At 46.3% G+C, this 23,225-nt stretch overlaps 1 protein-coding gene across 1 annotated transcript in view; it reads right to left on the bottom strand.

Annotated features, from left to right (window-relative positions):
- Positions 1–21,694, bottom strand: part of RAB31 (RAB31, member RAS oncogene family) — a 96,672-nt gene extending 74,978 nt beyond the window's left edge. The window contains exon 1 of the mRNA XM_054017989.1: positions 21,419–21,694. Coding sequence (XP_053873964.1) covers positions 21,419–21,457 — 39 coding nt within the window. The 5' untranslated portion in view covers positions 21,458–21,694. The remainder of the gene's footprint in view (positions 1–21,418) is intronic.
- Positions 21,695–23,225: the final 1,531 nt, after the last annotated feature.

Genomic DNA, 23,225 nt, shown 5'->3' with positions numbered 1-23,225 from the left:
ATATTCTAAAATATCCACTAATGTTGAGTGCCTCAGTTCTGGGGGCCCAACATGACACACTTGGGGCCTGATTTTAAGAGGTGAGATGCACCACTCATTTTTGATAATTCTGGCCTAAGTGACTTGCCTGAAATAACAGCAAATCAATGGCACGTGAAAAACAAAACCCAGGAGTCTTATCTCCCAGTCCTGTTCTTTAATGTTTAGAATGTTCTCTCTCTGTACAGGAGCAGAATTTCACACCAAGAAGCATCAAAGAATTTAAGACTACATTGTTCCACTCCCTTCCAAGACACAAATGTTACATTAAAAATTAAAGGGACACAGACAAGATTGTTAGGTCTTCAAATTAACATACCGTATTATTTGCTAGGTACTGGAAGTCAGACCTTTACAGACACCTATAATTTGTACTTCTCAAAGATCTTTGTTGTTGCCTTAAAATACCTTAATGTTATGTGTATCTATTCCAAACGAACTGGAGTTCTTGTTCTTGTTATCTCCTATCCTAAAGCCCAAGTAAAATGGGATACACAATATATTGGGTAATTAGAGGTTGTTGTGGATGTTTTAATTTAACTCTGCAACAAAGATCAGTTTAAAAAGATGTCTCAGAAGATTCAACCAATATAAGGCCCACAATATGAGGCATCTATCAAAATTAGTTTTAAGGCCCAACAACCTGGACACTGTGTCTTAAAAAGAAAAGTATACACTCCCAACCAGAAATTTTAATCTTGAGTTCTGAATATATGTTTTAAATCCACCACCCATATGTTGTTATAAACACTGTCCCATTCAGTTACTGTGCTGTTCTTACTATGAAATGCAAAGGCTAGGTTCTCAAACTCTTAATTTATATGTTATGCTCAAGTGTTTTGCTGAGCAGGGATTACTCTAGGGCAGGGGTAGGCAACCTATGGCACGTGTGATGAAGGCGGCACGTGAGCTGATTTTCAGTGGCACTCACACTGCCCATGTCCTGGACACTGGTCTGGGGGGCTCTGCATTTTAATTTAATTTTAAATGAAGCTTCTTAAACATTTTAAAAACCTTATTTACTTTACATAACAACAATAGTTTAGTTATATATTATAGACTTATAGAAAGAGACCTTCTAAAAACGTTAAAATGTATTACTGGCACACGAAACCTTAAATTAGAGTGAATAAATGAAGATTCAGCACACCACTCCTGAAAGGTTGCCAAATCCTTACTCATGTGCTTAAAGTTAAGCACATGCTTAAGTACTTTGCTCAGTTGGGGCTTTAATGTTCCACTCCTATACCAGCATTTAGCAAAAACATTTCTTCATCAACACTAGTGAAAATAAATGGTTAGTTTCTAACATAGGGTTTTATACAATAGCTATTTTTGTACTTGGCTCTCTTTCTTGTGCCCATGCATGCTGTTATGCAATGGGACACAGGACACTCCTGCAGAAAAAACAAGTTCCATGCTCAGTAGACAGAACAATTGGTAGAGAAGGTCCTTAAACATCACACATTACTCTGTGTTGCTGGAGTCATGAAGGTTAAAGAAGTTAAATGTGGAACACAAACCATTAGTCCATCAACAGGAGGGACTTCAAACAGAAACATTGAGTAGGAGTTTCCTTGTAAGTGGCCACAATAACTCTCTCCATTCAAGGGGGGGATGGAAAAAGCTGACCTATGCATACTGTAGTGGGGAAATATTGTTTGTGGTATGTTGAAGAACTGTTAAAATGAAGATTATCAGCATAATGTTGCAAAGGGAATTATATGCCATCTAAGGGCTGATTGCCTAAATTAAAGCTTGTGCAGTGGGAGGGCTTCATGTGCACGTCACACTTACTGAAATATATTCCAAATGTTGTTTTTATGACTCTTACAAAACATCACCTTGGACTTCATGTACTTTTAAAAAATAGACTACTTGTCTAATAAGGGAAATTAGTTCTTTCTGGGCAGATCCTCCCCTTCTTTCCTCATTCCCAGATTCCCTGCAGATGTATGCAGCATCCCTACCAAGCCACAGTCTGGAACTGTGCCCTGGTGCATTGTAAGTGATTCACATCAACAGACAACAGTTTTGTGAAATTAACTGAGTATTTCATGCAAGGATTTCCATAATATTTACTTCTCTGCATGGCAGAGGGCTCTCGCTTGGTATGCATAAACACCTCCCATATTCCTACTTTAAAACAGTGCTAGATCATAAACCACTTTCCTCCAACAATGGGGATAGAAAGGACAGCTTCTTCACTGATGAACAGTACACCTCACAGCCAGCATGAGAGTCAACAAATCTATACTGAAAACAGGACAGAGACCATTTTTCTTAATCAAATACTTAAGATATACTGAAATACCAAAAGCCAAACTCATCCTTGGTATAACTTCGCTTACTTCAAAGGAGATACATCAAAGATGAATTTGGCCCCACTATTGGGTATGATCCTGCACCAGGGCAATGGCTGATTTTTATTGCTTTGATGGCACATAGCAGCGGTAAAGCCAGCATAACCAGTCATCTGAGGATTCCTGATGTATAAAGGAATGCTCAGGTAATACAGCCCCAGGAGCAAGGAGTAGGCATATCCAGGGAATCTAGGCCAGGCAATTCTTAGTGGCTGCAATGGTCCCTTGCAGGCCAGTATAACACAAAGAAATCTTAAAAGTTGCTCCGTCTACTCTATGCCAGGGACTGACCTGGTACAGAATAGGTCTCAGTATTGGAGAGGTGCAGTGGGAGGACATATTGGTGGTTTAAGGCTACATTCAAACCCCCGCCTCCCACCAAGCTGAGCTGACTATAGCTGGAACACAGGCTGGTATCTACGCCATTGTGTCTGAATTATACCTGTTTAATTCTGTAGCAAACATAAATTCATAGGGCAAAAAGTGCAATATATGACACCTACTTTAAGGCTCTTTTACATCAATCTGACAGTATACTGGGGCCTTAGCGTGAATGAGAATCCGGCCCAGAGTGTTTTTAGTTATATGTGCAATCATACTAGAGGCAGATGTTTTATCATAAGAGCCATTTTCTGCAAATGAATTTGATAGTCAGCTGTAGTTGTGGATGGCAAGCAATGTCAAGGCCTACTGAGACACTCAATGACATCAGCAACATCGTGTCATTCTGCTGACAAAGAAAAAAGCCAGCAACTTTGGAACATAACTTGTTTGACAGCAGGAATTTACGTGCATTTAATATTCACTTCCATGTGCTGCACTGGTAAGTAGTTTTGCAGCCCAAAGAGAAGCAATAAAATCCTACATAGTATACCACCCCCTCTAAGAAATAAAAAAACCCAGTCTAGCACTTACATTTAAAAATAGCTATAACAAAATCAGAGTCATTTGTTCAGCTGATCAATGTGCAGCTTACTTTTGTGTCACTACCACCGGTGGCTCCAGCCTTCCCCTGAGCCTTGCAATTGTAGATTTAGACAATTTTCTTTGCTTATATCGGGCTGTGTGATGAATCAGCCTGTTGTCCAATTTTACCAATTGCATCCTTTAACGCAATCGATATTTTTTTCTTCTGATATTCAAAATTGTTTAAAGCACAATGGGGAGAGCTTATAAAATGTTTCAGCGGTATAGGCCTTAGAAATCTCTCTCTACTGTTATAAGTTAAGAAGTTGAGGGAAAAGGAGGAAAAACAGCACTGATTAGTTCTGCTTCTTTATTGCCCTGTACCTTGTGCAGTTATTTACACCATGCAAAGTGGGTGTAAAATGTTACTACTGTATATCAGAATGGCAGGGTTTTAGTCTCATTTACATTAAAGTCCATTTACATGGCTAAAGCAGTGTAAAAGAACTTGAAAGGGCTAGAAAGGGCATTTACACATTTACACCCACTATACGCTGCCTTTGCACTGCGTGTAAAGTGGCTGTAGTGAACATGAGAGATCCAGCCCTGACAATGTGCTGGGCACTGGAGAATCACAGTGTCCGAAAACCAGGCAGAGATGAGGAAAAGATGTCCAATCTGTGTGATTAGCAGCGGACAGGCAGGGCCGGTGCAAAGATATTTTGTACTCTAGGCGAAACTTCCACCTTGCGCCCTCCCCCAACCCCTTGCACATCGGTTCATTGAGGGGCAAATCCCAACGAGCCTTTATAGACCCCAGGGGCCAGCCTGCTCAGGGTCCAGCCGTGCCCAGGGGCTGCTCCCCAGACCAGGTTCCCCTCTCCCCCCCCCGAACTCTGCTGGAGGGTGCACAGCCCCTTCCCCCCCCCCGCAAGCCTTCCCCACCCCACCCCGGCAGCCCCCGCCCCGAGTCCACTCACTGGCTTTGCCAGGCTTGGGCCGCTGCAGCAGCTCGGCAGGGAGGAACCGCCTTCCAGAGGCACCGGAGAGCCAGAGTGTCCCGCTTGCAGTGGCAGTGAGCTCCAGCCATGGAGGAGCTGCCGCAGCGCAGGGGGGGCAGCAGCCCTGCAAAGGCGTTGGCACCCATCCACTCCCTCCCACTTCCCACCCCCTGACTGACCCCCTCATAACCCCAACCCCCCCTGCTCCTTGTTCCCTGACTGCCCCCTCCTGGGAACCCTGCCCCTGCCCCTGCCTGCCCCCTAGAACTCCACCCCCTACCTAAGCCTCCCTGTTCCTTGTCCCCTTACTGCCCTCTCCTGAGACCCCCACACCCTAACTTCCCCCCTAGGACCCTACCCCCTACCTGTCCCCTGGCTGCCCCAACCCTTATCCACACCCCTGCCCCCAGACAGACCCCCGGGACTCCCATGCCCCATCCAACCACTCCCCGCCCCCTGACAGGACCCCTAGAACTCCTGACTCATCTAACCTTCCCCCACCCCCGCTCCGTCCCCTGACTGCTCCGATCCCGCTCCACACCCCTGCCTCCTGACAGGCCCCCCCCCAGAACTCCCGACCCATCCAACCTTCCCCCTGCTCCCTGACTGCCCCCTGGGACTCCCCTTCCATGCCCATGCCGCTCAAGCCGCTGGCTCCACGTGGAGCCAAACCAAACAGGCGCACAGCCCTTCTCCTGCAGAATGCTGAGGCAGCGGGAGGGGCAGCAGCAGCTCACATGCCCAGGAGCCGCAGAGCCCGAGCGCGGTGAGGGGAGAGCCGGGGAGGACACGGGGGCCGCTGGCCACATGCATCTGCTGCAGCCTGCAGGAGCCCCCGGGGGGGCGCCGGGCCGCAGCCTGGGCAGGAGGGGAGGGGGGTGCGGCTGCTCCCCGCTAGCGGGGCCACCACCTTTGCAGGGCTGCTGCCCCCCTGCGCCGCGCCGGCTCCTCCATGGCTGGGGCTCACCGCCGCCCCAAGCAGGAGGCTCTGGCTCTCCGGTGCCTCTGGAAGGCAGCTCCTCCCTGCTGAGCCAGGGCACTGCTTTTTGCTTTTACCCCCAACCACTTGGCGCCCTAGGCGACCGCATAGTTCGCCTAGTGGTTGCACCGGCCCTACGGACAGGGGAAGTTCCTTCTTTCTCTCTCATCACCCTTCTTTGGCTATTCAATGATGTTATAAAACTTGAGCAGATGTTTTAAATCTGCTCTAAAGTTTAGTAAGCAACCAAATGGCAGTTATACAGATTAGGATGTGCATGTTAAGAGCTAGACTGAGCACTGTTTTACAGTGGCTTCCGCCAATGTAAATCTTGGCATAGGCCTTTGGTGGTGGAAAGTCCATCACAGGAGAATGCAATTTCTCTTCTCTCAGAGGGCAGGGTCACAAGAGTCCAAATGCCAAGGGATGAGCTGTTTCAACTTTCAATGCGTAGTCTTAGCAGCCTCTGTCAGCAGCCACTAAGGAAAATTTAAGATGCCTTCCACTACCCACTGCCAACTTCAGTGGACATGCTCACTGGACTATTCATTAAAACATTACACTGGTCTAGGAGGCCTGTTCATAGGACAATCATTTCAGTCATGTCATGTAAAGTAATTTACCTCTCATGGTGATTGAAGCAATATTCTATTTTCTGTGTAGTGTACCTTTAAATGTAAGAACTCTGCCTCACATTCAACTCGCGCAGTGGTCCCCAAACTGTGAGGCAAAGGTTCGGGGGGCATGCGGTAGGGGCCTGGGCCAGCCCCTATGAGGGTCGGGGAGGGAGCACCACCCAGTCCTGCTTCACCTGCAGCCCAGCTCTGGCCCCAGCCGCAGCTCCACTCCGCCCCTTGCTCCACCCCCAGCCCAGCTCCAGCCAAAGTCAAAGCTCCACTCTGACCTCAGCGCAGCTGTGCCTTCATTCCCTCTCCGCCCCCAGGCCTCTAGCCCCAGCTCTGGCATCAGCCCAAGCGCCTCTGCTGGGCCAACTGTGCTGTAATGGAGCAGGGGGGTGGGGGCACAGACAGATTCCATTACTGGTAAGTAGGGTTGCCAACTTTGTAATATTTAAAAACTGGACACTCCAGCAGGAGTGCTGGAACCTCCCCTTCCCCACTCCTTCCCCACAAGGACTAGGGTTGCCAACTCTCCCGGTTTCAGTGCAGCAGCAGGGCTAAGGCAGACACCCTTACCTGCCTTGGGTCGATGCCCCTCCCAGAAGCAGCCAGCACCGTCCTTGCAGCCCCTAGGGGAGAGGGTCTCCGCGCACTGCCCCCACCTGCCCGAGTGCCAACTCCGCAGCTCACATTGGCCGGGAATTCGAGGTCGCACCCTGCACCCAAACTCCTTCCCAGAGCCCACACCCTGAACCCCCTCCTGCACCCCAACCCCCTGCCCAAGCCCAGAGACCACACCCAGACGTCCTTCACAGAACCCGACCCCTCACCCTATCCTGCACCCAAACTCCCTCCCAGAACCTGCACCCCGCACCTCCTCCCACACTCCAACCCCCTATCCCACCCTGGTGAATGAGGGTGGGGGAGAGTGAGCAATGGAGGGAGGGGGGATGGAAGGAGTGGGGAGCATGGCCTCAGAGAAGGGGCAGGACAGGGGCATGGCCTCAGGGAGGGGGCAGGGCAGGGGGCAGGGCAAGGGTCTTTGGGTTTGTGCGATTAGACTGTTGGCAACCCTACCAAGGACCTGTCCCTCCCCCGCCAAGACCCGCCCCCCTTTTCACTCCACTTTCCCCCTCCCTCTGTCGCTCACTGCTTTTCCTCTCTCCCCCACTCCCTGCCCCAGTCAGGAGGGACTCTCCTGCAGAGCCGGGGCTGGGAGCTGCAGCTGCCCAATGCAGATACCCTGTTTCCCCGAAAATAAGACAGTGTCTTATATTAATTTTTGCTCCCAAAGATGCGCTAGGTCTTATTTTCAGGGGATGTCTTATTTTTCAGAAATGAAAAATGCCTTATTATCGGTGGATGCCTTATTATCGGGGAGGTCTTATTATCGGGGGGATGCCTTATATTACAACGAGAGGCAAAACTGTAAGTAGGCCTTATTTTCGGAGGATGTCTTATTTTCGGGGAAACAGGGTAGGAGGTGGCCAAGGCTGAGTAGGGGTTGGCACAGGTGATGACTCGGCGCTTCCCCGCCTCCCCTGACCGCAGAAACCAGACTTTTGGGTGTCCAGTCGGTAGATCTGACCAGACACCATCAGGCTCTCTTTTCAACCAGACTTTCCGATTGAAAACCAGACACACCTAGCCAACCTACTGGTAAGCGGGGGCATAACAGGAAAAGTTTTGGCACCACTGTGCTAGTGGGTAGTGCTGTGAGAAGATTTGAGATGGAGGAGCTTGTTGAGTGAAACACAGGTACTATTCTCCTTTCTCTCTCATGGAGATTTTATATTGGTTATTTGTCTGTTGTTTTCCTAAATCTAAAATAAGTCATCTAGGCCAACAATGAAAACCTGGCCCCACTAAAGTCAATGTCCTGAAAGTGCATGTTTTGCATACCATAATTGTATTAAAATCTTTTTCATCTTAAAAATTAGACTTTCTTCTGTCAAAGCCTGAAATTGAACCTCTCCTTTCAACCACAATGCTGAATTTCAAATACAAGAATAAGTCAGGTTCTTCTTCAGTAAACATAAACATAAACCTAGTTATTACACATCTCAGCTACATCCAAGCAGAGTGGATTTCACCTACATTATAATGGGCTTGAGGTGCTACCAAGTTTAACGAAACTTGTCACACAGCAGACTACATCCCAGTTTGCCATGAACGTAATGTTAGTGTAGACAAGCTCTTAGAGAAGAAAGCAAAATCAAGCTTGCTGGAACACTTAATCATATTTGCTTAGCAAAATTATGTCAGTTGACAAGACACCTTGGATATATTTTAAAGGAAGTTTAGTAGGAATTCCCATTGCATTTATAATTCAGATCCTACAGTGTTTTTGCATTTTGTATATAGAATATTTTGTACTCCTATAGCACTTTTCACCCACAGATAAAAAGCTGTTGAATACTTTGGGGGTGAGAGGACTATAAAAAATGGAAAAGGGAGACCAGATGATGCTAAATTATTCAAATACAAAGACATAATTCCAAAGAGTGGGGTTTTACTAACATATCTTAGAGTATTAATTGCAAATCTCCTTGGATTTATGTTGATGAAATTAAATCATTGCCTTTAAAGGTCAGCTAGACAGGGAAGCACATTATTCCTCTGAGCCCAACTGTAAGGTTAAGTGTGTTTTATATCCTCTCTATCATAGAGTTATTTGGGAAAAGTAAAAGGCACAAATCCTATGGCATGATTGGACAAACCCCCACATCAGACCAGAGCAAACAGGGGTGTCCATAAGAGCACCCAATGCCAGATGGTAAGGGGCTCCCTGGTATGTAACAGTAAGTTTTAGCTGCCCTGACCAGCTCAATACACCTCACACACTGCTGTGATTATATTTATTTAAAAGGTGTCTTATAATATATCATTTGAAAACTAATAACACAATAGTCATTAATATCACTATGAAATGTATGTAACAACACTGTATGCAAAATTATGGATAGTCTCTGACACAGGTGCTGATTTTCCAAAGTGCCGTGGGGTGCTGCTCAACCCCCGCTCTGCCCCAGGCCCTGCCCCCACTCCACCCCTTCCCCCAAGGCCCCTCACACACCCCGCCTCTTCCTACCCCCTCCCCCAAGCATGCTGCATACTCTCTTCTCCCCCCTCCCTCCTGCACTCAGCGAAACAGCTGTCTGCGGCAGGTGGGAGGCGTGGAAAGGGAGGGGGAGGTGCTGATCCATGGGGCCGCCCAGGGGGCCCTGGGGGCAAGTGGAGGGGAGCTGACAGGGGAGCTGCCAGCGGGTGCTCAGCACCCACCATTTTTTCCCTGTGGGTGCTCCAGCCCCAGAGCACCCCCAGAGTCAGTCCCTATGCTCTCTGATGTTGTGGAGTCTGGAAACAGACAAATGAGGCAAAATAGTTTTCCAGACAAAGGAGAAAGGTGAATACCTCTTTGGCTCAACTGTAAATTGAACCAGGTGTGACCAGGGATAGGGACAATGGGCTATTCATTTGCTTGGAGATTGCAGAAAGATCATTTGCATTGTAAAATCACAGGAGACGGCAAAATTAACATGACATTGGCTCCCTGATGGACACAGAAAGCTGAGCCCCAGGAGGGTTTCCTGACTTTTATAGATAAAGATAGGGTGACCAGATGTCCCGATTTTATAGGGACAGTCCCGATTTTTGGGTCTTTTTCTTATATAGGCTCCTATTACCCCCAACCCGCTGTCCCGGTTTTTCATGTTTGTTGTCTGGTCACCCTAGATAAAGATAAACTTTGGGGATATAAGGAACTGCTGAAAGACTCTGGGGTATCTATCACCTGAGAGAACAAAGAAGCCAGCGTTCTGTATCTATGAAAGATGGGTCCTCCTGCTGCAACAGGTTGGAGAATGCTGACAACTTGGTGTAAGAAACTATGTTAGGTAAAGCTATATCTTCCTAGAATTAAATTTTAGGCACTGTACAGCATGTGATTTTTGTTTTGTTTGTAACCCTTTCATATTTCTTTCCCTTTTTAAAAAAAATAATTTAAATCTATGTTCTTTGTTAATAAATTTATTCTAAGTTTTACTGCAAACCACCCCAAGTGCTGTGTATTAGGGTGGGGTGTATCACCCCAGATGAGCTAACAAGCTGTTAAGTGTACTGGCTCTTTGGAGGAAGCAAACTTGATGTTACCTCTGTGAGTGCCCAGTAAGAGGGACTGGATACTCCAAGGAAGACTCAAGACTGGAAGGGTTGTTGGGGTCACCCTGCAAGGAATAACTGGGCTGGAGGAAGCTCAGGGTGAGAACTTTGTGCTGTGGACATGCTGCCAGTGTCGGGGCTTTGAGCCAAAGCTGCACAGCCTTAAGGCACCCAGTTTTACAGAGCAGGTGTGACAGAACCCCTTACTGGTCTGGGTGAACCCGCAAAGCATCACAGGGGTTAGGGTGACCAGATGTCCTGATTTTATAGGGACAGTCCTGATATTCGGGGCTTTTTCTTATATGGGCACCTATTACCCCCCACACTCTGTCCCGATTTTTCATGATTGCTCTCTGGTCACCCTAACAGGGGTTAACGAACTGTACTGTAGATAGGAGCTGACACTGGCACCACCTTGCAACACCAGCAAGCAATATGAAGCTTGGAGGGGAGGAGGCTACAACTGGAGGGAATACAAGGAGGAAGCAAGGGCTGCCCTGATAGAAGGACCAGGGGTTTGAAGCAGCAAAGACCTAAGGGATGGACTACAAAGTCGTGAGTTTGGGAACAGCCAAAGGTGGGGAGAATGCTTGGACTGGACTTTGTTGTCTTACTACTAATTTGTTTGTTAAGGAAGTCAAACACCAGGTTGGGTTTGAGCTTTAATCCTACTAAGACATGTGGGCTGTGTCTGGGATCTGTCTTCACTTCAGTTAGCCCTGGTGATTGGCACTCGGGTTAGCCTAGCCCAGGTGTGACAGGCTACACAGCAAAAGCCCTGAGTTACTGTATCCTTAGCAGTGCTGCACTCGCGTGTGTGTGCTGCTGGACTTCTGGGGGCACAACCAGTAAAGTGAGTCACTGGTTGATCCTTTCCCAGTGAACTGGAGCACATGGGAATTCTGGGTGGTCAGATAAATTCCTCCTGGGAATCCAACAGCAGCATGCTCCCTTCACAATATTCACCCGGTAAAGGTCTTTGCCTTAAAGCCCCAATCCAGCTATGATTAAACAGCCCCTTATTTACAGTTAAAAATGAACAAAATGTTAACTTCTTTCTTCCCATTGGTTTAGAATTAACATGTCTAATTCCCGTGGGTTGTGCCCTTGTCGCTGGCTAACTAAGCAAACACATTTATTGCATACATTGCAATTATCTGGCCACTTGATCACTAATAAGAATAGGCAACAGCTTCCTGGAAGAAATTTTCATTAACATGTAAATGATTTTTCACTCCTTTGTGCAGTGAATGCAGAAGTTTGAATAGGAAAATACACCCTTAAATGTACACCTATTCACTGATAAAATTTTAAAGGAGGAAAAAATGATTCTAAACATTATGGCCATAAAGGTCCTGATTTGAACCAATCATGTGCACCTCAGGGCTTGCATACATGCAAACTTAAATGTAGCGTAAAGAATCCTAATTTGTGCTTGAATGTGTATGTGCAAAGCAAGGGTTGCACACCATATGCATGGGTGTCTGCATGTCCAACTTGCCCATGGTGCAAGGTCCAAAGCACCCATGCAACCCTTGCTTTGCACATGCACATACTGATACATTTGCACAAATTAGCATTTACCTGCACATATATGAGTTTGCACATGTTCAAGCCCTGATGTGTGCATGAACGTTTGAAAAGGTCGAGAGCACACTGCTTAGATTCCATTTTAAGGAGAAAAACAACACAAAACACCCTATCAATGAGGCAGTCCTGCTTAATGTTAGCCGTGTCTTTTAGAGATCTACTCTTTCTCTGTAAGCTGCCTTTTGTAGGTTTTTCTTTTTTTCTCCCTCCCCTCCAGCCCCAAACATTTAACTATGTTTTAAAGAAAATAATTAAACCAGGACTGAATGATGGACAGATCTTTCTACAATTATAAAGATATGTCCTTAGAAAAAAATATTTTCCTTTCTGGTTGCCCTTACAGGAAAAAGTATTATTGAATTGTAAGGATAAATCACACAAATCAAAAGCTCTTGATCTGTAAATGTGAAGAGTGGCTTTGGTTTTTCAAAGTCAGTCAGCTGGTGACCATCTGACATAATGGTCAAGAGAATTTACAGGACAGTTTCTTACAGGGAATGCTTCAGTTTGCTCCATTAAATTTTCCTGAGCATGAGTTTCCTTAGCAAAGTCATAGATGACATGCAAGCAGTGTCTAGAAAATGGAGTTTACTATTGATTCCAATTCCTCCTTTTGATGGAAAGATGGAATCTAGTTGTTTCTGAATTACTAAGAAAGAAAAGTAACAGATTCTGAGAAGATGGAAAGGTACAACAGCAAAAACGCACCATCACTTTGCAATAATCGGGAAACCAAAATGTAGTAATATGATTTAGCATGCAGAATAACCACAACTTGCATACAATTTATTTATTATAACCCCATCACATGGCAGGCCCTCAGCTAGTAAACAAGTATAATCAACAGCTCAGAAATGCATGTTAAGCACTGAGCATCACACAGTTCTGTGAACAACAAACTGCTGCACAAAGGAATCCCTTTTCTAGTCTGGTTACTGGTAAGTAGTCAAATATCTTGGGGCCCACTTCTGCCTTCTGTTATGCTGGTACAAACCTAGAGCTTGTCCACACTTACAGAACTACAGGTGCAGCTGTGCCACTGTAACGCTTAGTGAGGATGCTATGTACACCAAACGGAGAGCTTCTCCCATTGGCGTAGATACTCCACCTCCCCGAGAGGCGCTGTCTACACCAGGAGTTAGGTCAGTATAACTGCACGCTCAAGGGGATGGATTTTACACATCCCTGAGTGACAATTATAATTGACATAAGTTTGTAGTTGTAGACCAGGGTCTAGTGCAGGGATCAGCAACCTTTGGCACACGGCCCGTCAGGGAAATCCACTGGCGGGCCGGGACGGTTTCTTTACCTGCAGCGTCTGCAGTTTCGGCCGATCGCAGCTACCACTGGTCAAGGTTCGCCATTCCAGGCCAATGGGAGCTGCGGGAAGCGGCGGCCAGCACATCCCTCAGCCTGCACCGCTTCATGCAGCCCCTATTGGCCTGGAACGGCAAACCGCGGCCAGTGGGAGCTGTGATCGGCCAAACCTGCAGACGCTGCAGGTAAACAAACCGTCACAGTCCGCCAGCGGATTTCCCTGACGGGCCATGGACCAAAGGTTGCCGATCCCTGGCCTAGTGTGTTCAGTCAGGTTGCACAGGTGTAACTGAGAGCAGAATGTGGCCTGTTTATTTTTTCCTAGAAGGATGTTTCAAGTCATAATGTAACTGAGTCATTTTACTAAATAATCCTCCCAAACATTAGGAAGAATAAATAATAATAAAAAGTGTTGAAAACTGTTCAGAAAAGCATTTAAGACAGACAATTCTGGATTCTGTAGCATTCTGGGTTTAGCAGATCCATTGTTCAATGTCCAACACTACACTGTCACGAACATTTGAATCTGACCCTTTATAAAAATGTTTCATCTGGCTTATTAAAAAGGAAAAAAGCTAACTTACGCTTCTAAACGTACCATATTTGTTTACCAAAACAAAAGAAATAAATTACATTTCTCAGTCAATATCGAACTGATTTTTCTAGGCAGTTGTTGTTGGGTTGTGGTTCCCACACACACAATATATAAGTCAAAATTCCACAGTTTTCTGCTATTTCTAACATGTGAATGGTGAAGGAGGAAAACAGGAATATGGAAATTTAGACCTACATGTAGCCTTGATTTTTTTTTTAATTATTTTTAATAATAAGATGAGTGCATGGGTGGCACGTGGACTGCTGGCTGGGGGAAGATAACCCCCAGCCCCGCCCCTTCCACCTGAGGCCCCGTCCCTTCTCTCCCCCCACCCGCAGCCCAGAGGGCCCTCCCCCCCCCCGCAGCCACTAGCTCCAGCCCCGGAGCAGCCCCAGCTCGCCAGTGGCATGGCCCCAGTCCCCCCATCCCCAGAGTGCTTGGAGGGCGGGTGACGCGGCCCCAGTCCTCCCATCCCTGAAGGGCAGTGCCAGCCCCAGCCCCAGCCTGAGCCCGAGCCGGGGCCACTGTCCAGGGGAACTGGAAAGAGTGGCCAGAGTAGGAAGCAGGAGGGAGCCTGGGGGCGGAGCATGGATGGGGCCACACCTGGCTGTTTGGGAAGCCACAGCCTTCCCCAGCCTATGATACCCGCCACCCATGGATGAGCGAACAAAAGTTAGTGATGTATCACTGACTGGAAAATAGCCTGTCAGTGATTCAGTCTCTCTCGTTCACTCATCTTGCTATTCAGTAAATAAATAAAAAACTTAATGAAATCTACATTTAGCTAATAGACATAATCTTGCAATCCTTTCACTTCCACTCGTCTTCTGCACCCATCCGTTACATTTTGTTCCTCTTTACGCCACAAAACTACAATATATTATGTGTGGATGGACCCCTGCACCCATCTGGAGCCCCATTGACGTCGTTGGGACCCCATGTCAGCATAAAGATCCGCCTCCATAGAGCAAATTGCAGGATTGGATCCTCAGATTGTAAACTCTTTCCGGCAAGGACTCTTTTATTTAATGTTTGTACAGTGCCTAGCACAATGGGGCCCCATCCTGACAAAGACCACTGGGCTACCATTGTACAAATAATAGCTTAGGGTTGCCAGGTGTCCAGTTTTCAAGCGGAACATCCGGTCAAAAAGGGAAACTGGCAGCGTCCAGTCAGCTTTGTCTGGTTACCTGCAGTAACCGGCCTCCGCCACTAACAGGTGGGAAAAAGCAGCAGTTGCTGCTGGAGCCTGGAGGAGCGGCTCTGCTTAACAGCTGCTGCTCTTCCCTCCCCCCAGCCTGATAGCGAGAAGTGGCTGTCTCCCTGACTGGGCTCCAAAGGAGGTACTGGCGCTGTCCAGGGGGGAGGGAGGAATCGAGTAACCTGTCTGCCCCCCACGGCCCCATTGTGCCCCGATTTCCTCACCCCAGCCCCTCGCTCCAGGGATGACCCCCACCACCTCACTGTGCCCTGATTTCCTCACCCTGGCCCCTCACTCCAGGGATGGACCCCCCTTCCCCACTCTGCCCCGATTTCCCCACCCCAGCCCCTGGCTCCAGGGCTGGATCCCCCCCCACCCCACTGTGCCCCGATTTCCCCACCCCGGCCCCTTGCTCCAATGACGGCAACCCTATAACATAACAGTTTTTAGAGGCAGGTCAGATTTAATATGTTCTGTTGTTTTTTAAACACTAGTGTAATTTAAAGATATTCAGAGAGACACTTGCAATTAACGGCCAAGTTAAAAGGTATATTAAATGTTTCAAGTTTTTACAGAAAGATTTTGCTACAGAAAATGGCTTCGCATTCTATTGCAGTCCAGGCCCTATTTTTCCCCTGTTTATCATGTCATCATGCCTGGCATGCCAGAGAGATTTTATCCTTACTAAAATTAACGTGTTCCAGATTACCTACATTATCAAAGAATTCTGACCACTTTTCTATAGTCTGCATGTGTTTACACTGGAAGTTGATACACCTGTACAGTTCTGTACATGCAACACATGCCCAGACATAACGTAAAAACTTGGTAAATAAAGAAAGCAGAGGAGCAGGTAGGTCACAGCAGATAAAAACCAATAAGCGACCTCCTGAAGCCCCACCAGGGCAAGCTAACAGTTTCCTTAAAATGTAACAAGTCAAGGAGCACAGCCTCAGTCCAAAGGCTGGAAACCTTGTTAGTAGTTGCCACACAGCAGTTATGTCAGAACTTGGCAAGAAGCTATACCTCAGTCCTACAGGCTGCAGAAAGAAGAGTAGCGCTCCAAAGTGCAAGCATTCACGATTTACTCAGCACCTGTGCAGAATGGAAGTACTTATGGGGGCAAAGACAGGGCATGACCACGGCATACATGCTTACGTGCAACCCAGTATTTGCAAAATATGTGTGCCAAGGCTATTTTACATTATTCATACTGCTATCCAGGAGTAATAGCGTATTCAGCTGTAATAGCTCTACTTAGAAGGAAGCAAAAGAAGAGGCAGGCATGGGGCCACTCAGACTGAAATGTCCCCAAAAGTTCTAAGAAAACAAGATAATTGACAGCTAGCTGCTCAATACCTTGCAATGTCCTTGAAAGCCCACCAGCAAGCACAACCTGCTTCCCCTCAAATTATTTCTCCTCACTGAATCATGAGTAACAGAGCACCACCCCATGGCTGGAAGTTGAGGCTAGACAAATTCAGATTGGAAATAAGGCATAAATTTTTAACAGTGAGGGTAATTAACCACTGGAACAATTACCAAGCATTACCTGGCAATCTTTAAATCGAGACTGGATGTTTCTCTAAAAGATCTGCTCCAGGAATTATTTTGGGACGTTCTATGGCCTGTGCTGCACAGTCAGTCAGACTAGATAATCATAAAGGCTACTTCTGGCCAGGAATCTATGCTCAGCAAGGAAGGATACCAAGCAGTTTAGAGCCTAATCCTAAAATTAACCTATGTAAAAATTTGGGTTAGATTAGGACAGGTTTGCCCTGAGGTTCCCTTTCATCACTCTTCTGTTCGTGTCTCATGTTTCTCACTCCATTAGACACAACATGGGGGCCCATCCTCCAGTAGCATGTAGTCTTAAAATGTTGTCTAAAGCACTGGTTCTCAGTCTTTTTGGGCTCAGGACCAATTTGTAAATGTTTATGGCCTGTCCCAACCCAGTAAATAGTGTGGGGGTGAACGCCCTGCCTGGGGTGGTTACATTTGAGTCCTGCCTTCCGGGTTGCTGGGGGGTGGGGGAGAGGAGTCCTGTCCGGCACTCACCCCACAGTGGCAGCTCTTGCAGCTACTATGCAGGGGGGCTGGCTGGGCTTGGCTCTTGGCTCTGGGAGTTGCAACCTCTGGGATTGCAGCGCTGCTCACATTTGGCCCTGCCCCCTTGATTGGACCAAAGTTGTGAGAGTGGAGTTGTGACCTGGTTCATGGGGTTGCAGTGCCACTCACTCAAATTTGGCCCACCTGGACTCCTGTTATCATGATGGCTGGGCCAAACCTGAGTGGCACTGGGCTCCCAGAGGTTGTGGTGCCTGGAGCAGGGAGGTGAGCCCAGTCAGCCCTGTGAGACAGGAGCTGCTACGCGACCCTTTGAAACATTCTGGCAACCCAGTTTTGGGTCCCACAGGTTGAGAAACCCTGGTCTAAAGGTTTCTCATAAAAGAAGGGAGATTTCTCCTGTCACCTTACAGTACTGCACCGCACACTTTCCTGAGCTTAATGGGGTGGATACTGCAAGAAATCAAGCCTTTTCCTTCTATCCATGTGTTTTAAAAACAATGAGCTACTCACTTTTGATGAGTAAATGGTGAAATATAGCCTGGATCCCCAAATCTGAGTTTCAGTACATTCACATCAAGAACATTGGGCCAGATTCTCTCCTGTGCCAAGATGCGCTCAGTGCAGGAGGACTGGGGCATCAAGGAACCAATCACAGGTCTCCATTTCTCGTACAGTGGCTCCAGTCCCAGCCATGGAATGCTGCCGTAGTTCCCAATAGCTGGCTGTTGTCCCTAATGGTCAGCTGAGAGTGGTGGATGGTTCTGGTCTCTCCCACAACACACACCTTCTACACTGGGGTGGAGAGTTTTCAAACTGTGCAGGAGCTGGTTTTGCTCTATACCAGCTGAAAGTTCCCAATAGGGAATTGTCAGCTGGGCAGCTACAGACAGATTTCAGACGCTTTGCACTGCGCCGGTTTGTATGCTGTAATGGGAACTGGTTTGGGATAGGACAAGAGAGGTTTTCTTCCATAGTCTGATTGAGAAATGAAATCTAGAGCTATTTTCACAAATGGAGGAGGGAGACGGGTTCAAAATCTGACTTGATGCTGCCAGGATTTCAGTTTCTTGCAATTTCTATAAGGATTTGCCTGTTTTATAGGATTTAGGCCCCTCAGATTTTATTACCAGGTGGCCTACTGGGTACATTGCTGCTGGACCTATCCCATTTCATAACATGTATGAAACCAGATCCTAGGAACTATTAAAAAGATAACTCTAAGGTTCCTTTTGTTAGATCTTCAGGCTCTATTTTGGATTGGCATCCTGCAGAGTCCTCTTTTAAGTAGACCAAAAGATTAATGGATGAACTTGTTCTCACTGGCAGGCACTCAACTGGCCAATTCTGGAAATCTGTCTCTGCTCTTAGCCAGTGGATGTGTCAGATGAAGGCTTTTGAAGTCTTGGAAAAATTGACTGCCAGCCTCCATGGTAAATCAGCAGTGAATGGTTTTGTAGAACTAACATGTATTAAGACTCAGGAGGGAACCTCCTCTCAGTAACTACAAGGCTAATGTAACTGTAGTTCTTCATGTTTTCTTAAGTGTTTCCTCTGCTACCCTAAGTTATGGCTAAGAAGTGAAAAAATTATTTAAGTTATATCTGTTCTGTATGTTCTTCTCCTTGTTCACCTTAGAACAAACAAAACAACAACAAAAATCCTACCGAACTCTTACATTTAATGTTACAAAATAGCAATAAATTTACTGCAAGAGGAATGTCATTTCGTAAGACTGCTTCTGCCTCTATAAACAACAAGATTACAGGATTTGCTGTTTGTGGGGAAAAAGAAGCATCTACTTGTTCTAACACAGACTTCTCAAGTTTGAGCAAACTGCGTTTACTTTTGCATCTATACAATTTTAAAGATGAATGCAGAGATTTTCATTGGCGAGGGAAGAATGTTTATTGCCACTACTTTGGGCAAAACTCTTCAGTGTCTACTTTGTACTGGTGTAAATGCCAACACCAAGGCACTGAAGAATTTGGCTAGCGAGTGTTTTTTAAAGTGGCAACTCATTTATAGGTTTCAGAGTAGCAGCCGTGTTAGTCTGTATCCGCAAAAAGAACAGGAGTACTTGTGGCATCTTAGAGACTAACAAATTTATTAGAGCGTAAGCTTTCGTGGACTACAGCCCACTTCTTCGGATGCATATAGCATATAGCATCCGAAGAAGTGGGTTGTAGCCCACGAAAGCTCACGCTCTAATAAATTTGTTAGTCTCTAAGGTGCCACAAGTACTCCTGTTCTTTTAACTCATTTATATTGCATTAAAATAGTTCACTGTACATATCTAAGTTTATAAAGCTATTCTTGGTTTCATGGGGATATGATATAAAATCTTTGTATCCATACATATGACTTATTCTGTTTTTAAAACTTACGTGAAACACTATGACAGAGACTCTCAAAAGCTCTGAATTTTTACATGCTGTGCTTAACTAATATTCACAAAGTAATTTCATCAGCACATTTTAATGCAAAGTTATTTTTGTGAATGGCAGAGAGTAGATCCAAATCACAAACCTAAGCACATTATTGTTTCAAATGCAGAAAGAGAAGACGCAAAAAGAAATTACTATTACACAGAATGAAACTTCTGTTATGAGTTCATTAGACCAAGTTTTAGTAACTCCACTGAAGTCAAGGTACAAAGCACACAGCAAACGCCACGAAAAATCTTTGTAGGGGTATTTGAAACAAGCAATTACATGGGGTAAATTAATGGAGATACCCTATCTCCTAGAACTGGAAGGGACCTTGAAAGGTCATTGAGTCCAGCCCCCTGCCTTCACTAGCAGGACCAAGTACTGATTTTGCCCCAGATCCCTAAGTGGCCCCCTCAAGGATTGAACTCACAACCCTGGGTTTAGTAGGCTATCCCTCCCCCCTTCTCTAAGGTACAGAGATTTTGAAAAATCTTGTTAACCCTTGCTAACATTGGTTCAGTTAGACAAATGGTAATAATGACAAGCCATTTGTCAAAAGTTTCTCTAGTGTAAGCAAGAGTTGGAAGAGGCATTCTTCTGTAAGAATTCCTTATCCATCCTAGTTTGTTGCAACAGAAGTTCTAAGAACACCCCATGAGTGTGTTGTGAAAGTAAATCAGATGCTGTGAGGTGTCCCACAAGAATCGTTTAGATTAGGTAGATAGTATATGGCAGTGGTTCTCAAACTGTTGTACTGGTGACCCCTTGCACACAGCAAGCCTCTGAGTGCGACCCCCCCTTATAAATTAAAAACACTTTTTTTATATTTAACGCTATTATAAATTCTGGAAGTGAAGTGGGGTTTGGGGTGAAGGCTGACAGCTCGCAACCCCTCCAGGTAATAACCTCATAACCCCCTGAGGGGTCACAACCCCCAGTTTGAGAACCCCTGGTATAGGGCAAGTATTAAGGACTGGATAATCAAGAGGTTCAAAGGAACATTGTCAAAAGTAACAGATTCCAGCAACATTTTAGGTTTTGCTCTTATATATGAAATTCACTTTTAAAACTTCAATGGTAATAATAGTTTGGATTTAAAAATTCCCCTTCACTGTTTGCTGCCCAAACATGCAGCCTTGGCTAGTAGTTAAGAACCAGAAAGTGAAAATCATTAGAAACAAAAATTAACATGGACTAATGATAGGTAAGTGAAAGACAAAAGATAAACAAAACGCAGTGAAATTCTTTCACTTCAAATGATCTATGAAATTTTATGATTAAAAAAAAACAGAGCGAGAGAGGGGTTAACCTCCATGGCTCTATAAACAGCATCTCGTTTCAACAGCCAAGTGTATCTCCTTTTGGAAAGAAAAAATCCCACCCAGGAACCTGGTATGTTGTATACCAAATTTCAGTCTGAAGGAATTTACCACAGCCAGGTAATAAAACCCTCAAAAAGGGAGAGACAAGCACTTTTTCAGCTGAGTGGGATCTATTATTTAGCTGGTATGATCTCTGTGTACCACAAAGCTTCCTTCCACTTAATGCACTAGTATCCTGTAGCTGTGCATTGAACTCTGGAGCATTAAAAGTTCGATAATAAACACAGCCCCCGCCCGATCCATGTTTGGAGAGACACTTAGCGCGGGACAGTGGAGGGCAAAGGTCCAGACACAGCGGTCCATAGGTTTGGGGTGTGCAGCAGGCCCTTGTCCCAGCTGGAACTGGTGTCTTCCAGGAAACAGAACATTCAGTCCCCCACCTGGCGCAGAAGGGAACTGAAGGGGGTGGGGGAGCAGTGGAGCGAGACCACAGACAATCTGGAGGAAAAAATGCCCAGCTGCCCACATCCTTAGCACAACAACTTCCCCGCAAATGCCTTTTCCCGGCGCACAGCCCAAGAGGGGAAACGGGCGGGCCCCAGCAGCTCCCTTTATCGCGGGCTCAGCCAAGCCAGGGACAAAGAAAGTCCGTCTGCAAGGAACTCGGCGCAAACTTCCCGGGGCGCCTCGCAGGGCAGCCTGGTGTCTCTCTCTCTCGTGAGCCTGTGCTGGGGGGACCTCCGGCGGCCTCTGCCCTTTGGCAAGCGGTGTCACCCCCTGCCCAAGCCGAGCCCCTCCACCCGCCCGGCGCACGCCGTTACTCACTCCAAGCAGACACACTTTCAGTTCTCGTATCGCCATCATCTGCTTGGGGAGAAGCCGCTTCGCATCGTCCGGCGGAGTTACTCCCCGGCCGGCTCTCCCGAACAGGGAACGGAAAAGCAGCTGCGGCGCTTTCTGGGCAGCCCCCGCAGCCTGAGCCGCCACCGGTCACATGAGCACAGTCCCAGCTCCTCCTCGTCCTTTTTGGTGCTTTCCTCCCCCAAAGCCAACACACACAAATCTCTCCACTTCAGCAGATTGGAGGAGCGGCGGTTTCTCTCTTTGGGACTCTGCTGCTGTGCTCCCTGCGGGCACTAGGACCCCCCGCTGCCCGGCAATGCTAGCCAAGCGCTCAGATTAGCGGGGCCAGGAATGCCCTCGCCTCGTCCCCAGCCACTGCGCACCGCGCGGGTTCGACTAGCCATGTGGCTGTCCCAAAATGCGAGGGTGAATTTAGGGGCAGAGGTGCAAAAATGATGGGGGAGAGATTACAAATGCATGCAGCAAAATCGTCCTGTACAGGACTTAGAGTGTCTGAGTAATGAATCCCAAATACACTGTCTCCCTCGACAGTGACTGAGACTTGGTGGGCAGATGATCTGCAAATGACAAGGCCCTCAGATTAGGGACAACAGGAGTAGGCGAGGTGTAAGAATAGAATAAAATATGGTTTTTAATCACTGGAGGGGAAAGCTTTTTGTGTGTTTGGTTTTTGCAGAACAAAACTTTTGTAGCGGAGAGATTTTTGTTCTGTTACCCCCTTCTCTCCTGTCTCTTGTTTCACCAAGGGTTCTCAATCAGTAATGCCACATAGGTTCCAGCACAGCAAACAGTTAGATGGATGGTTCATTTTAAGATAACTTTTGCATTGTGCAAAAAAATGACAATGTAATTAATGTAATCTACTTTTTGGCCCCAAAAGTAAGCCCCATTCCTTCTTGGGATTCTCTTAAGAACATAAGAACGGCCATACTGGGTCTGACCAAAGGTCCATCTAGCCCAGTATCTTGTCTTCTGACAGTGGCCAATGCCAGATGCTTCAGAGGGAATGAACAGAACAGGCAATCATCCAGTGATCCATGCCGTCACCCATGTCTTCTGGCAAAGAGAGGCTAGGGACACCATCCCTGCCCATCCTGGCTAATAACCATTGATGGACCTATCCTCCATAAACGTATCTAATTCTTTTTTGAACCCTGTTATAGCCTTGGCTTTCACAATGTCCTCTGACAAAGAGTTCCACAGGTTGTGCGTTGTATGAAGAAATACTTCCTTTTGTTTGTTTTAAACCTGATGCCTATTAATTTCATTTGGTGATTCCTAGTTCTTACGTTATGAGAAGGAATAAATAACACTTCCTTATTTACTTTCTCCACTCAAGTCATGATTTAGAGACCTCTATCATATCCTCTCCTTTTCTAAAAGTGGCTCTTTTAGCATAAACTGTTCCTCAGAAACAGTAATCTATTGTTACCAGAACAATCAGTAGGAATAACCCTAGGGGTATTGTATAAATATTTACTGCCATGAGAATAATAATCAGTAAGGCTCCCACCCTGCAAAGAATTACAAATGTGCTTAACTGTACATATTGTGGGCTGGTCTACCTGCAAAAGCTGTACCATTTAACTTAAATTCTTTTTTTAAATTGGTTCAGTTAAATCTGTTCAAATCTGTGAGTGAGCACACAAATCAGTTGAAACCTCTGAATTTCACTTGGTATAAAATGGTGAACATTTTCACATTTAAAAACAATGCCACCACTTTCACACAACCCTGGTAATATGTAAATGATTACTTTTGATATCTG

The sequence above is a fragment of the Malaclemys terrapin genome, chromosome 2, assembly GCF_027887155.1.
Source record: "Malaclemys terrapin pileata isolate rMalTer1 chromosome 2, rMalTer1.hap1, whole genome shotgun sequence".
In the NCBI taxonomy this organism is placed as follows: Eukaryota; Metazoa; Chordata; order Testudines; family Emydidae; genus Malaclemys; species Malaclemys terrapin.
The sequence above is the reverse complement of the archived record's forward strand: the minus strand, read 5'-3'. Positions and strand labels throughout refer to the sequence as shown.